Source organism: Pleurodeles waltl, chromosome 3_1 (genome assembly GCF_031143425.1).
Source record: "Pleurodeles waltl isolate 20211129_DDA chromosome 3_1, aPleWal1.hap1.20221129, whole genome shotgun sequence".
Taxonomy (NCBI): domain Eukaryota; kingdom Metazoa; phylum Chordata; class Amphibia; order Caudata; family Salamandridae; genus Pleurodeles; species Pleurodeles waltl.
This window is the reverse complement of record NC_090440.1, coordinates 1,678,318,705-1,678,333,507: the sequence shown is the minus strand read 5'-3', so window position 1 is coordinate 1,678,333,507 and position 14,803 is coordinate 1,678,318,705. Positions and strand designations below refer to the sequence as shown.

Sequence of the window (14,803 nt, the reverse complement as noted above, 5' to 3'; positions counted from 1 at the left end):
TCCTGGTGTTGGTTCAAAAAGTCCTCATTTCCCAATAACTCTGCCACTGTTCGATAATTCTACATGACACTTAGCAGACAGGTACTCCATTAAGGCCAGTGCTGCGACTTCAATTTTCGCGCACATCAGTTAAGGAGGACAAAGTTAAGTGGGATGAGTCAAAACAGATTTTATTTGCTAACAACTTTGGTGTAATTTACTGGCCTGGCAGAACAGGACTTAACGTCCTGTTTAACATGCAGTTTCCTCAAGGCGCATCAAAGTGATTGGTAGATATTAGAAAGTATTTGATGACCGCTTATGGAGTTTTGCTCTGGGCCAGTCTGCGCTGTCAGAGAAGGCTGAATACGGCAAACAGGTGTGTGCACCTATTTTGGATGGGGAGGGAGAGGCCAAAGGGCATCTTATTCACTGCCAAAACATAACTATTGTTAAAAAAAAACAGATTATCTAGAAAACATCCTAAAGATACATTATTATTTTAATTTTCAACATAAACAGACATTGAAAATCATGAATTAAGGTTAGCAACTGAATTGTATCCCGCCCATGACACGTCGCATATCAAAAATGACATCATCAGCTTTACCACATATCACATCACCGTCGACATAATCAATGACAACCAAGGCAGTGACGCTCTGTACTAACAAAACACAACTTTAATACAAAACGTAGTCTCTCTACGCAACACTTAGTTTAAGCAGGTCCTGCACTAAGAGTAAAACAAAGAATTACACACAATTATTGCTGTACATTGAATGGATTAAAAACAAAAAATCTACCCTTCAACGTGAGCTGGAATAGTTGGCAAATAATGCAGATTTAAAAGTATATTTTGGCCATTGTAATTGGGGCCTCGGCCCACACAGGAGTTACATGCATTGCCTGGCCAAAGTCGAGCCCTGTGCCCAAATGTCAGGCCTGCATTCTCCATTTAAATCCCAGGGCCAAAGGCTAAGTGCAGTCAGTTATAGCCATGCCAGGGCATGGCTGAACACATTGCTTCATGTAACCTGAAATGCGCATAGCCAAAGACCATGAAGAGAGTTTTTGTTCATATGGGGCCTCAGAGCAAGATTTGGCCGATGACCCTGCACCAAAGATTTGCTGCTTACAGTGTAAGGCTGTGGGTGAATTATGATTATAGGGATGCTTGTATAGCTTTTTCTGAGTCAGCAGAAGGCTTTTCACGGTAGGTTACGTCCACAAGTGGACTGGATGCATCACAGGGCCTAACTCCTAGATAAGGGGATATGTGAAGATAGCAGTGTTGTCACTGATGATATGAAGTGTGATTTTATGTGGGACATGTGTGATGCCATCAACAGTACATCGGAGAGAAGTGAAAACTCTGTTGCTGGCCATAACTGATAAATATTCATCTATTCAAATGAGGTTTTGGAACAATTGTTTATATTCTGTTTAATAACTCTCCTTTAACGTTCAGCTGTCATTCTAATAAACATTCATGTTGTAGTTATTTTAAGAGGCCAGTTACTGGTTTTATGGCCCAATTGTGCATCCTTGCAGTTCCAATGGACATTTCAGTCGTTTTTCGCTTCCTGAAAATCGAGGTGTTGTCTTCCGATTTCCCATTCTATGTGATGGTGCATCCACTGGTAAATAAACACTGTCCTCAAATACAGTGAAAACACCTTTCCTAGAGGATAACTTCCAAACTACTGAGGTCATGACCTCCACACCCCAAGTGATGGACTGGCCCCCTGATATATAAATCCTCCCCAGGCAGGGTGAGGATCTCAGTGTCTCCAGGGGTGGTGCCAGTGTAGTGGCTCCATTGAAGGCACTGATCTTTGCTGAGCTGGTACCATGTTGGTTGAGCCTGCTCAGCAGTTCTTTTTTATTTTCAAGAAGTAATCTCCCAAAGCATGAATTTGCTTTTAGATATGGAAAAAAACCACAATGACCCCTCTGCACAGGAAACATTCTTGTGCTTTGTCCCTACCCAAGACCTACATAACTAGCATGGTAGACCTGAGTTGGATTAATCCTTCAACAAACAATAAGGTGATGAATGGTATGCTTGGATTCATCACAGCCACCCGCAATCTCTCCGGCCGCATTTCAGTCCATATTTTTTTGCCCACCAACCCACTATAGACAGAAGCCCAACTTATACAAATCAGTGCGGACACTGCTCCTCCTGGGAACAATCCATTCTGAACTGCCAGGCAAGGCTCCCTACAGGAGAGAATACAAGCAAAACTGTATCAGCTTTGGCCTATTTGGGCCTTTTCAGTGGAGTGCAGATAGAGTCTGTGGTGCCATGTGGGTAAAAAAATAAAATAAAAAATAAATTAAAAACAACTGGAATATTGCCTCAGTAATTACTGGTAGCTGGATTTAATTCAAGCACTCCATCTCATTTCTTTTGTATACTTCAGATATTTGGGCATAAGGATATTTAAAAGAAAAATAAGTTGATGAAAAAAAGATGCATTAAAGTTGACTTAAATATGTTGTAAATTTACAACTGGTTTGTAAATCTTTGAATTTATAATACGTTTACCTTGAATATCTGTGAATTTACACTTTGTATGTAAATTAGGGAATTTATAACTTGGTTAATACAAATACACCACAATTAACACAAGACTAACACTGTATTCAATACACCATTTGTGTTTTGGTGTAAATCCTTTCTGTAGTTTTTGACACATTAACATTGCCAAAAAAGTGTTAGAAGCTTCAATGTGTTTAACTTATAGAAACCTGAAGAGTTCTGAAGTGTAAGGAACAATGCTGGGTGTGTCAAGTGCATATACTGAATGACAAAACACAGCTGAATGAAAGCGTGTATACAAATATATATTTATTTACACATACATTATTCATCATATACATACGAAGCATACATATACTGCTTAGAAGCACGATTTTAAAGAATAATTAGCAGGAAGACAGCTATTTATAATTTAATGTTCAATGAAAGTTAACACTATTTAAAAGGTTCAGTATTACAACAATTCAATATAATTTACACAATATCGTGAAAATGAGCAGATCTATTTAAACCATATTTATTTATCCTAGCCATAATTCTTTTTTGATGCAAAAAAGAATAAATACATCTTTATATTAAATAAACTCAAATGTTTGGTAGAAAAATGTCACTCGAGTTAACATGTACATATTAATTTAAACAGTGAAATGGCTAAAGATCTACTTTCCACTACGTGTGCTAGTTGAATGTGTCTTATTTTGTTTTAAAATTTGGCAAAGTAACAACCATAAAACACTGTGGCAGCATACTTTCACCCAACAACCACCTGGCCCATGGCACCAGTTACTTATGTTCTAAGCTTGGAAATAGTTTTTCAAAGCCAACACCTGGAGAGTCAGTTGAGATAAGCAACCAGTCTTCACATTCTTCTGAAGACCCATTTTTCAAGAATAATAAATGTAGATTGAGATTGGTTTCACATGAATTATTACAAAAATGCACCAACTGTGGAGTTTTTAGGAAAATACTCTTGCAAATAAACTGTAGAAAGGTAAAATACGCTTAAAACGTTATTTTTACATTATTCTATAAAGTGCAGAGAAATCCTTCTGTGGAAAATACTACCCTATCACAATAGTATGTCAATCAACAGTAGCATTTGCATAGCAGTGCTTCTAGAAAATATAATACTTAATTATTTCAGGAAGAGGACAGAAGAGAATTTTCTGATTCTGATCTTTTCTTTGATGTTGATTTATTTTCTTCCAAGATGGTTGCTGAAGCCAAATCCCCATTGAGTGTACTTCTGGAACAGTGGACAGGTCCTATTATAAATAAATTGTAGGTGAGTAGAATGTTCATAATATTCCCTGTGACACTGAATTGATGTTGTCTACTTAAGCAATGGAAACACTCCATTTCCAGTGCCATCTTTTTCTGGCAATCGCCTCATATCCTAATAAAAAAACATCCTTACTTCATCTAACACTGTTGATTCAAACCTGCCTGAAATGGCTGCTACTTGATGGTTATCTGGGTATTTTCTCATATAAACAATAAGATTTCCCTTTTGTTATGACATTTTCTTGCAACCACTAAAAAAATGTTCAGGACTATCCTGCATCACAGAGAACTTAATAAATGGGTTTAAATGGAGGAACCATTAATAGTCGGTATTTTTGAAGTACATACAAGTAACATTTTTGCATTTTTTCTGCAGTCATTGAAACTAGAGGTCTTCTAAAATGTAGAATAACTAGATGCCACTGAGATTATATAAACAGATTCTTCAGGAGACCCTCTTGAGTACCATTTGGGACCGGGAATTGAAGAGCATAACTAATTCTTCAAGAAAATTGTAATTTCCATTAAAGAACTTCAAGGAAGAGTTACATTTAACTTTATTAAGCACATTTATACTAAAGAACTATAGTCAAAGGTAAGAATTTGTGAATGTTTATTTCAGAACATCACAGTTTCACAGAACCTGTATATTAAAAATTCTAAAAACATATACAAATAATTGACACATTATGAACTGCACTTCAAACATTGAACCCATTATTACAACCATGGCAAATGCTTAAAAAAAACCTCAATGCAATCACTAGAAATAAATACATTATAAGACAACATTAAGCACTTTACATTAATTAAGACATTAATCGAAGGAAACAGGAAGAAAATGGCTTGTTATACTAAGGGCCTAATTTCGAGATCAGCAGACGGGATGACCCGTCATACTGGCTACCTCCCCCACTGGCCCATTACAACTTTCCCACTGGGCTGGCCCATCAGTCCAGCAGGAAAGTGGCAGCGGGATTGTCGCTGGCTCATAAGCGAGCCAGAGGCGATGCTGCCGTCTGAAGCAGCTGCCCGCGCCAGCAGACAGTGAGCATTGTCAGGGGGCAGGGGGACCACAGTACTGCCCATGACAAGTGCATGGGCAGTGCAGGGGACCCCGTGTGCCCCCTGCACCTGTTCTCCGTCAGACTTTTCATGGCTGTAAAACCACCATGAAAAGATTGGCGAAGAACCAGGTCATAATCAGCAGGCCGGTGCGGACTTCAGCAACCCCCTTACTTATTCAGACCTCTACCACTGTCAGCCGGTCGGGATTGAAGATCCCATTGGAGATGGAAGTAGGTTGGACGGGCTGCTTGCCAACCTTGTATTGTAGTGGTCGCACAACCACAACAGTGTGACAGCCACCACGAGTGTAGCGGCCCTCGGACCGCCACACTCATAATCCCGCCCTAAGTCACTGTGAACATTTAGACATGACTAGAGGAAACCAGCAAATAAAGTAAAAGATGATAAATACTTTTTAGACAGTGTAAAAAATAGGGATTGACTGATCAGATATTTTCATCATCTAGGAGTCTAATCACATACAGTGGCCTGGGGGTGCAACAGGCATGTGTGCCCATTTTCTGAGCCCCGATGGCACTTTAGTATTTGACAAGGGCGTCCAGGCACTGGTGCTATCTTTGGGAGGCATTACTTCATTTGCATAGGGGCTTGTCATCTGTGTCCAAGTTATATTAAGGATGAGAGCACACAGGCAAAGAGGCTGTCGGGCGTATGCTGACTGTGCACCAAATATAGGTGGCACACAGTCAGAGGAGGGAAGCGGGAGCCTCAATATCTACTTGAGGTGGGTGTATTCACTCACTCACTGTACTCACCTGCAGGGAATCGATGCCCTCCCTTTGAAGTGCACTCCGTCTGTAGTGTGAAAGATCAAGCGCCTGCTTCAAATAATCATTCAGCTTTACATTAATGTGCTGCCCCAATGACAATGGCGAACTAGCATCTGCTCTGCAGGCAGCCCATTATAAGTAATAGAGCACACTGTCTCTGTTTGTGCTAGGTGAACCTCCTTAAAGGTGAGATGCAAAGCAAACAGAGACAGTCCGACCCAAGTGTAATATGGCCCCAGATGTTAAACATCTGATCTAAAATCTGAGTTCAGGAAGCCTGGCATCACCTATCAATTCTAACATGCCTAATGTGCTGTCCAAGAGAAAGAAAGAAGCAAATGTCCATTCCATCCATCTCCATTAAAAAAATGCTGGCAGAGACTCAATAATTCTCAGGGTCCAGTCTACTTGACAATTATACCCGATGAGAAAGAAAAAGTTAAGGGCACAAAAGGTGCATATGAGACATGTGAATATTAACATTTATTGCAGTAGGAGAATGGTGGACCTGGCCTTTTTTGCAGGGTCATCCCCAAACCTTTTGCCCCCTTCCTCCTATTTTTTTCTGATCTGTTTTTGTTGGCTTAAGGACTCTGGGCACTTTACCACTGCTAACCAGTACTGAAGTGCATATGCTCTCTGTGAAAATTGTATTGCTAATTGGCTTTTCCATGATTTGCATATTTCATTTAGTAGTAAGTCCCCCCTAGTAAAGTGCACCAGAGGTGCACAGGGCCTGTAAATCAAATGCTACTAGTGAACCTGCAGCACTGCTTATTCAACAAACATAAGTAGTCCTGTAAACATGGCTCAGACCTGCCACTTCAGGGGCTGTAGTGCAGTTTTAACCTCTCAATTCGACCTGGCAAGTGCACCCACTTGCCAGGCCCAAGCCTTCCCTTTTTATACCTGTAAGGCTCTCCTAAGGTAGGCCCCTTGTAGCCCCATGGGCAGGGTGCAGTGTATGTTAAAGGTGGGAAATATACTGATGTGTTTTACATGCCTTAACAGTGAAATACTGCCCAATTCGGGTTTCATTGTTGCAAGGCATATTTCTCTCATAGGTTAACATGGGGGCTGCCTTTAAATATACTTAAAGTGCAGTTTCCATTTGAGAGCAGAAAGAAATATGGAGTTTGGGGACTCTGAACTCACAATTTAAAAATACATCTTTGAGTGAAGGTGGTTTTTAGATTATTCTAGTTTGAAAATGCCACTTTTAGAAAGTGGGTATTTTCTTGCTTAAATCATTCTGTCACTCTGCCTGCTTGTGTATTCCATGTCTGAGTCACACTGACAGTTGGGCTGTTTGTGAATCTCCACTAGCCAGTGGCACAAAGGGAGCTGGGTTGTGGCCTGCATATCATGATGAGCCATCTGGGCTAGAGTGGATTGAGGAGTGGTCATTTACTCCTGAATGGGCTGTGCCTGCCCTAACACAATCCAGTCTCTGACCCTCTGGTGTCTGTCTGGAACCAGGCCTGGGCAAGGCAGGATCCTGTAAACAACAGAGTTTTCTTTGGAGTTGGGCATCTTCAAAGGCAGAAAGGGGTATAAGTATTGGAACCAAAACACCAAAGTTTAGATTTCTCCAAGATTTGCATCTGGAACCAAGAGGAACCCTGCCAAGGAGAAGAGCTGAAGAGCTAAGGAGAAGTGCTGCCCCTGCCTGTGTCTTGTTGGGACTATCCTGCAGTTGCTGCTTCTGCCTGTGAAAGGTGAAAAAGCCTTGACTTTGTGGTATATTCCTGCTTGAGAAGAATCTCCAAGGGCTTGGACTGGGCTTGCCCCCTGTTCTGAAGTCTCAGGGCTATCAAAGACTTCCTCTGCCAGCACTTAGATTCTCTGCTGAGACTCCTGCCCTGCCAAGTGGCACCTACTCCAGTCATTGGGCCCTTCAAAGGAGAATCTGGTGGAAAACCAAGAAAATCCAAGAAACCGACTTCGGATGACTCCGGGCTGACGCCACTGCACAATACCATGACGCTGCCTGCAACCGAAGCCATGGTCCTCGCTGGTGTGCAACGACCGCACAGGCACGATGCCACTGCAGCCTCGCTGAAGTCTGCGACTCCGTGGAAGTCGCCGCACCATGTCATGACCGCCGGATATTGACTCCCCAGGAAGTGCGCTGATCCAATGCTTCCCACTGCCGCCACCTCACCTCAAACTGCTCTGCAGCAAGGACAAGCATTTGGGTTTCTAAGCACTATATTGAAGTTTAATCTTGAAAAATTCATAACTTTGCTTGTGTATGTTGGATTTTTGTCTTTGTGGTCTTGTTTTTGCTCAGATAAATATTAGCTAATTTTCAATCCTGGTGTTGTCATTTTGTAGTGTTTCCACAGTATCAGTGTGTGTGTTGGCACAAATACTTTACACATTGTCTTTGAGTTAAGCCTTTCTGCTCGTGCCGAGCTACCAAGGGGGTGAGCAGAGGTTAACTGGGTGTGTTTCTCCTTTTCCCTCACTAGAGTGAGGGTCCTTGCTTGGAGGAGGGGCAATCTGACTGCCAACAAAAGACCCCATTTCTAACAGAGATATTCTATACTTCCTGAGAACACACAATGCCTGAGTAATAAGAAGCAAAATGTGTAAGGCACACCAGTTTTTAGTCCAGCACTAAATTCACCTCGTACTTAAAGCATTTCATTGGATGAGTATAAAGTTGTGAAAACTGACTTGTCATTCAAAACTTCATCATAGATGGTGAATTTATAAAAAATGAATTTCTGTGTCTACAGAAAAGGAGAGCCACAACATACTGAAAGCGTACTAAATCCGCCATCTTTGATTCAAATGAAGATTTTTTTAGTGAGCCACTTGTACTGTGCTGCTCGCGTTCAACTACATTTTAACAAACGTATTTGCTCTGACTTTTTGCACTGAAAATGCTGCCTCACTAGTGCTGGGTACCATGTCACAATTCCTTTCGGATTGGTTATTATTTTTAGGAGCAATAACTTGTGAAGGTGCTCTGGTATAAATTAAACTGTGTGTTACAAAACAAGAATAAAAATGCCCCATTAGAATGCATATGAACTTGGAATATTAAATCAAGAATAACGCTGAAATAATATAGCATACGTTGAATTCTGTTTCATTCTCTACGCCTTCAGAGACTAAGGTCCTACTTTAGATCTTGGCAGAGAAGGAACTCTGTTGCAAAGGGGATTGAGTTCCCTCCCCATCAAGACTATGGTTCGGCCACCTGATTTAAATGCGGGCGACCCATAGATTGACGCGTGGAGAGACTACTCTGCTTTCCCTGTGGTTAAAACTCTCCAACAGCCCAACAGATTAAAAACTGTCAAAGGTTTGGCTATAAGTCCGTCCACCTAATTTAGATGGGCAGACATACAGCAGTTTTGCCAATGTCCATCACCGACAAGATAAATCCTGCAGCAAGGGGCAATGAAAAGTGCTCCATGCCCCATTTGCCATGGAAAGAACTCCATTGGCGAGAGTGGCATTTTCTTTTTCTTCAAAAAGAAAACCTTGTTTTGCGATTTTATTTTTGAAAGAAATAAAGCTTGGTAAGTTTGCTGTATGTGTTCGTCATGTTGACTGAGCCATGCATCAAAATTACAATGCAACGACAGGGACCACTGTAACTGCGGTTCTGGTCAATGCAAGAAATGCCCCCTGGGTGGGCAACATTTCTAAATTTGGCTATCGGCAACTCCATAAGGGCCACGTAGTAATTTACTCAGTCGTCCTGGCAGAGGAAGGGCCCACCACTAAGAAATAATTCCATATGTGACAAAAATATTGGAAGCGTGACCTGCCATCTAGAAACAAGTGGTGAGCTTGCTCAAAGTCTAAAAGATACTTGATATACCGGGGTTGCCCAGAAGATGAAAGTGAGTTTGCAATAGCATGCATAACTGCAATATGGGAATAAGAAGAGTGTAGGGACCAGTGCAAATCATTAGATTATCTTCAGTAGTATAAAGAACAATAGTTGGTTAAATTCTACATATCAGAAGAGATTTGCCAGAGATAAATCATGTTTCTGAAATAATTGTCGAGAGGTGCTTTTAGTATGCAGGCTTCCTTTAGTGGGAGAAGGAAGTTATGGAGTGGAAAATGAGAATATGTATGCATTTTTTTTCAATCTACTGAATCACCAAACTCAGCGAAATTACAAATGCAAGCTTGTTAAGGTAAAGTGGAGTTTATTTTCAATGCAATAAAGTTTCTTGTTTCTAAATTTGGAGTCATTTAGAGGTCGTAGAGAAAATCCTCAACTTCGTTTAACCTAAGGGAGGCTGTGAGTGACCCTTCCCTCCAATCTCTACCCCACTGCTGCATGAGGTGACAAGGAAAAAATAGACCCAGTTACATCTAAATCCAAATGCCCCAAAAAGCCCTTCAGGTGGCAGTATCCAATCCGAGTATAAACGCAGCAGTACTTCACAAACATTTGAAAGTTTGTTTAATGTTGTATTTTTTAAGCTGAACATATTAATTCAAATGTTTAATAAAAATAAATTTTGCCCACTTGTTTTAATTTAATTATATATAGATACATGGAAAAGCAAAACAAAAAAAAAACGCTGAAGAGTCCGTATATTTACAGGGAAGAACATGAACTATTTTATGGTGAACTACCTGTGAGTTTGAGCCACACCATCTTGAACTCAATATGCTTGGTCAGTGGTAACTAGAAAATGCTAGCACTTACAAAGAGATGTGAGGTCTTAATTTGAGATTAAACAGTGATCCGTTTGCTTATTTTGGAAAACTTGTAATATTCCAACTTTGATAGCAAAATCACTATGGGTAAAATAATTCTGTCATGACTGTGCAGAAAAAGTAGGTTTTCACCATATTGAAGAAAACAGCGAAATTAGCTGTGTAACATTTTTGCTCTATTAATATTTAAAGCAGTCTCCTGAATGTTCCCCAATTAACCGGACTCTTAGAGCCACAGCAGTAAATACATAATTAAAGTGGATGAACTGTACAAACAAATATGGGACTGGGGTACTTTAAGCAGAAAATGGTCTGGATCCTGAATGTTGCTGGCTCAACATTGTATGGTTTTACGATACAGCCTTCTGAATGGTAATGAAGCTCACCACTTAAAGAAACCACACTGCACAAAGCCCATAGAGGTAACATTCAGACATTCAAGAGCCAATTCAACCACATTAGTTAAAAGTACCACTATTCTAATGATATGCTTTCCAATGGAAAAAAAATCATGATAATTTGTATATTAGATGCTAAACCTATTTCAAATGTTCAGTGCTCTAAAGTACGCACACATACAGCATACCAAATAAAATGCATCTCAATCATGGTTGTAATCGACGTTATAAAAGATTGTGATAGCAGTTTTTATGAATCAGGCAAAACACACATTATCATTCTTTAGTACTCCGTTTCATTCTGTTTTATGATCAGTTGCAGGTAAATGTCAATAACATCTTGGTACATTAAGTTTTGGAAGTATCACATTTAGGGATGATAATAAGAAGGAATAATTTAACTTACTAGCAACCACTTCAGTAGAAACCTCAGAATCCGTATCAGAATATGTTCTTCTGCGCCTCTGTGAAATTCGATGGCTTGATGAAATTGGTTCCCTTAGCGAGTGACCACTCCTGCAGGAATAAAATAATCTTTATCAACACTATATTAAAAACATGTTTTAATGAAAAAAAACTAAGGGTCTCATTACAAGTCTGGCGGTACAAGGACCACCAGATTCGTGGTGACAGTCGGACCAACACACTCCTGGCAGTCCGACCGCCACATTACAACCCTAGCGGGCATACCCATCAAGGGGCCACCATCACTTCCAGGAACGTAGTTCCCGATGGGTAGACAGTGGTCTGAGTTGTGCTCAGCCACAGTGGCAATGAACTCAGCGTCACCGTGCTGATTACAACTCAGCTTTCCGACAGCCTTTCCATGGCAATTATCCCACCATGGAAAGGCTGGCGGAAACCACCCCTGCCCAGCACCATCAGAATGTTCCCTATCTGCTTTGCAAACAGTGCGCATTCGGAGCAGAGACCAATAAATACCATATCACTGTTCCTGCCAGGCTGACCTGTAGGAACGTCATAACATAATGTTACAGCCCGGCAGGAACATTGTATCATGACTGGGGGGTGCCACTGGCTTGACGGTCCTATGGTGGGACCGCCAATGTCGTAATAAGCCCCTCAGTCTGGTAATGGTGGAAAGCTTGATAGGAACAGGCTTTCCAGATTTAAAACAAATACTGAATTTTAAGAACAAAACACAAACAAATAATAGCACTAAACAAGATAATATGAAGTAAGAATACGCATCATAGAATATGAAAGAGTAATATTACCTAAATAAACTATTAAGCCCCATACAATGTTAACCTACAAGATATGTAAATTAACTAACAAGTACCATTAAAATACACATTTAACAGATAATGTTCCACAGAAATAGAAAAACATGCATTACATGGGATGCACCCAGAGTAATTACAAATGGTTAACATTAATTCAAGCACTTCAGCCATTAGTTTTTGTTTTCTAAAAGAGCTAAACTAAGAGGAACATGTATGCCTAGAGGCTTGTACACCAACTTGCTGGGCCATAGGCACACAAGGTAAAATATGTGTCAATAAGTTTACAACAAATGTCGGCTTTATATAAAACGATGGACTCCAAAGGGTTGCCCCTTGCCCCCTGACTTTTTCAATCTTTGTATCTAGCCTACTGCACATGGCAGGATACGGGTACTGTTCTCTTTTGTTATGACAGAGGGACTGGAAGATCGCCGAGTATGCAGCCAATATCTCTTAAATACCCAAACATAATTCCACTGTATTTGAAAAGTGACGTTGCAGAAATGACAGTGATTAATAGTTCTATTTACTGTAAACAAGCTGAATTAGGCAGCCATTTTGGTCATGCAGGAGTTTCTTCACCGTAGTACAGGGACCACAGGTGAACTTTGGATGATTGCTGGAGACAGAAAATAAAGGTAATGGTTCCCCCACTGGACACTGCAACAGGAGTGGCACCCGGGTGAGAACCTGTCAGATAAATGGAAAGTGCCTATGTGTTTGCTACTTTTCTCTATTCCTTCTTCCAGGATAAAGTGAAACCACTTCTATACGGTTCACAGGCAACACTGAACTCCAGAAAGAAGAACCAAGGTGAACCCGGAGACATTGCAAGTATGTGTACACCGCAAATCTACTTTAGCTGACAACCTGCGTATGTTTTTCCTTTGTCCTGTTTAGGTTCTTTTTGGATGGTGGTGGGTAATTTCTGATATCCCACCAGAGTATTACACGATAAACAAGTTACTTACCTTCAGTAACACTTTTTGGTGGATACTCTAACTGCAGATTCCTCACCTTTAAAATATCCGAGGTGCAACAATAGATTCAGAAGATTTTAATAGCATTGCTCCCACACACAAGTAGGTAGCATTGTGCGTCCCCACACCAACTTCATTGTGCCCCATTAATGAGTGAAGCACATATAAGCACCGCCCCTTCCAACTGATGTCAGTTTTGTTCTGGACTCTGTCAGCACCTTTGAACGTGAAACCCAGCAATATCAGTCAACACCAGTCTGCAGATTCCTACATTGGGACGTTTTTTAGATAGGGAAAGATGCTAGTCCATTGGAAGGAGGAAAGGTGGTGAGAAATCTGCTGTTAGAATATCCACCAAATAGAGCATTACCGAAGGTAAGTAACTTTTCTTCTGATGGATACTATTAATGCAGATTTGGCACCTTTGGAATGGATACAGAAGCAGTAACTCTTAAGGCAGTGGGTCTGTGGAATGGCTCATGCCAAAAAATCCTTCAGGACCAAAAGGCTGAAAAACCATTCCTGGCGGACCGGACTGTCAATGCAGCAGTGCTTTGTGAATCTATGTATTGACACCCAGGTCGTGTCCTTACATGTCACAGAGAAGTACTCCACGTGCACGAATGGTGGTAGGAGCCCTGGCCCTGGTGGAATGGGCCCTCAACCCCTCCAAAGGCTGCAGATGACCTTGGCAGTTTCTTTTCTGCACTGCCTTGCATGACTTTGCCCCAGAGAACCCTACAAAGAAGTGAATATCCACAAGAGTGTCCTTGATGAGATCAACTGATATAAAAACTCAAGCTCCTCTTGGGGTCTAGTCGATGAGTCATTTAAGATGGAGCAAAAAACATTGGAAGAGTAATGGATGGAAGGCCAACATAAAAAGGCGTCACAACTTTAGGCAAAAAGGCTGCCTTGGTCCACAGAATCACTGTCCGGAAAAAAAAAGGTTGTATAAAGTGGCTGCACTGGGAGAGCTTGGAGTTCACTCACCTGACAAGCCGAGGTCACTGTGACCAGAAACACAGTCTTCAAAGTCCTGACACAATGGACAGCTGTGCATGGGTGCGAATAATACACACATGAGCAAAGTGAGAACCAGATGAAGATCTCACTGTGGCACAATAAAAGGTTTTGGAGGGAATGTGAGCCAAACCGTTCAAAATTATCATTGCAATGCATGATTTGAACAGGAAAGGTTGGTCCAGTAAACATTGAAAGTCTGAAGGAGCTAATAGATAACCTTTAACAGCGCTTAGTGGATGTCCTTGTAGGGTCAGAGTTTGAATGAACAACAGGACATCCAACAGTTTGGCCTGCAATGGATAAGTATTGTGGTTGCTACACCAGGCCAAAAACTTGTCCCAGTGCCCAGTGAAGACTATCTTAGTCAAAGGACACCTGGGAGCCAGGATGAGAACCACAACTTCTGCAGGAAGATCGAATGCCATCAACTGCGGACATTCAATCTCCCCGTATGGAGGTGCAGATTGTGAAGGTTCAGATGCAAGACTCTACCCTTCTGCTGCAAGAGGAAGACCTTCCAAAGTGGTAGCCTGATCGGAGGAGAGATGATAATGCTCAGAGGTTTCGGGTACAACACTCTGCTTGCCCAACTTGGAGCCACTAGGATGACTTGGATCTGTTCAATCTTGATCTTCTTCAGAACCTGTGGCAGGAGAGGTAGATAAGGGAAGGCGTACAGGTGTCCTGTGCTCCACTCTATCCAGAACATATCTTTAATGGAGATTCTTCTTGGAAACTCCAGTGCAAAAACGTTTTGACATTGAGCGTTCAATGTGCTTGCAAA

The 14,803-nt window shown here is 41.2% G+C and overlaps 1 protein-coding gene across 4 annotated transcripts in view; it reads right to left on the bottom strand.

Annotated features, from left to right (window-relative positions):
* Positions 1–2,811: 2,811 nt before the first annotated feature.
* Positions 2,812–14,803, bottom strand: part of PLEKHA3 (pleckstrin homology domain containing A3) — a 199,556-nt gene continuing 187,564 nt past the window's right edge. For 3 of the 4 annotated variants that reach the window (XM_069225431.1, XM_069225430.1, XM_069225432.1), the window contains 2 exons: positions 11,173–11,282; positions 2,812–3,792 (listed from right to left, as the gene is read on the bottom strand). In XM_069225431.1, the coding sequence (XP_069081532.1) occupies positions 3,668–3,792; positions 11,173–11,282 (235 nt within the window). In that variant the 3' untranslated portion in view covers positions 2,812–3,667. The remainder of the gene's footprint in view (positions 3,793–11,172; positions 11,283–14,803) is intronic. The other variant, XR_011201599.1, reaches the window with a different exon arrangement.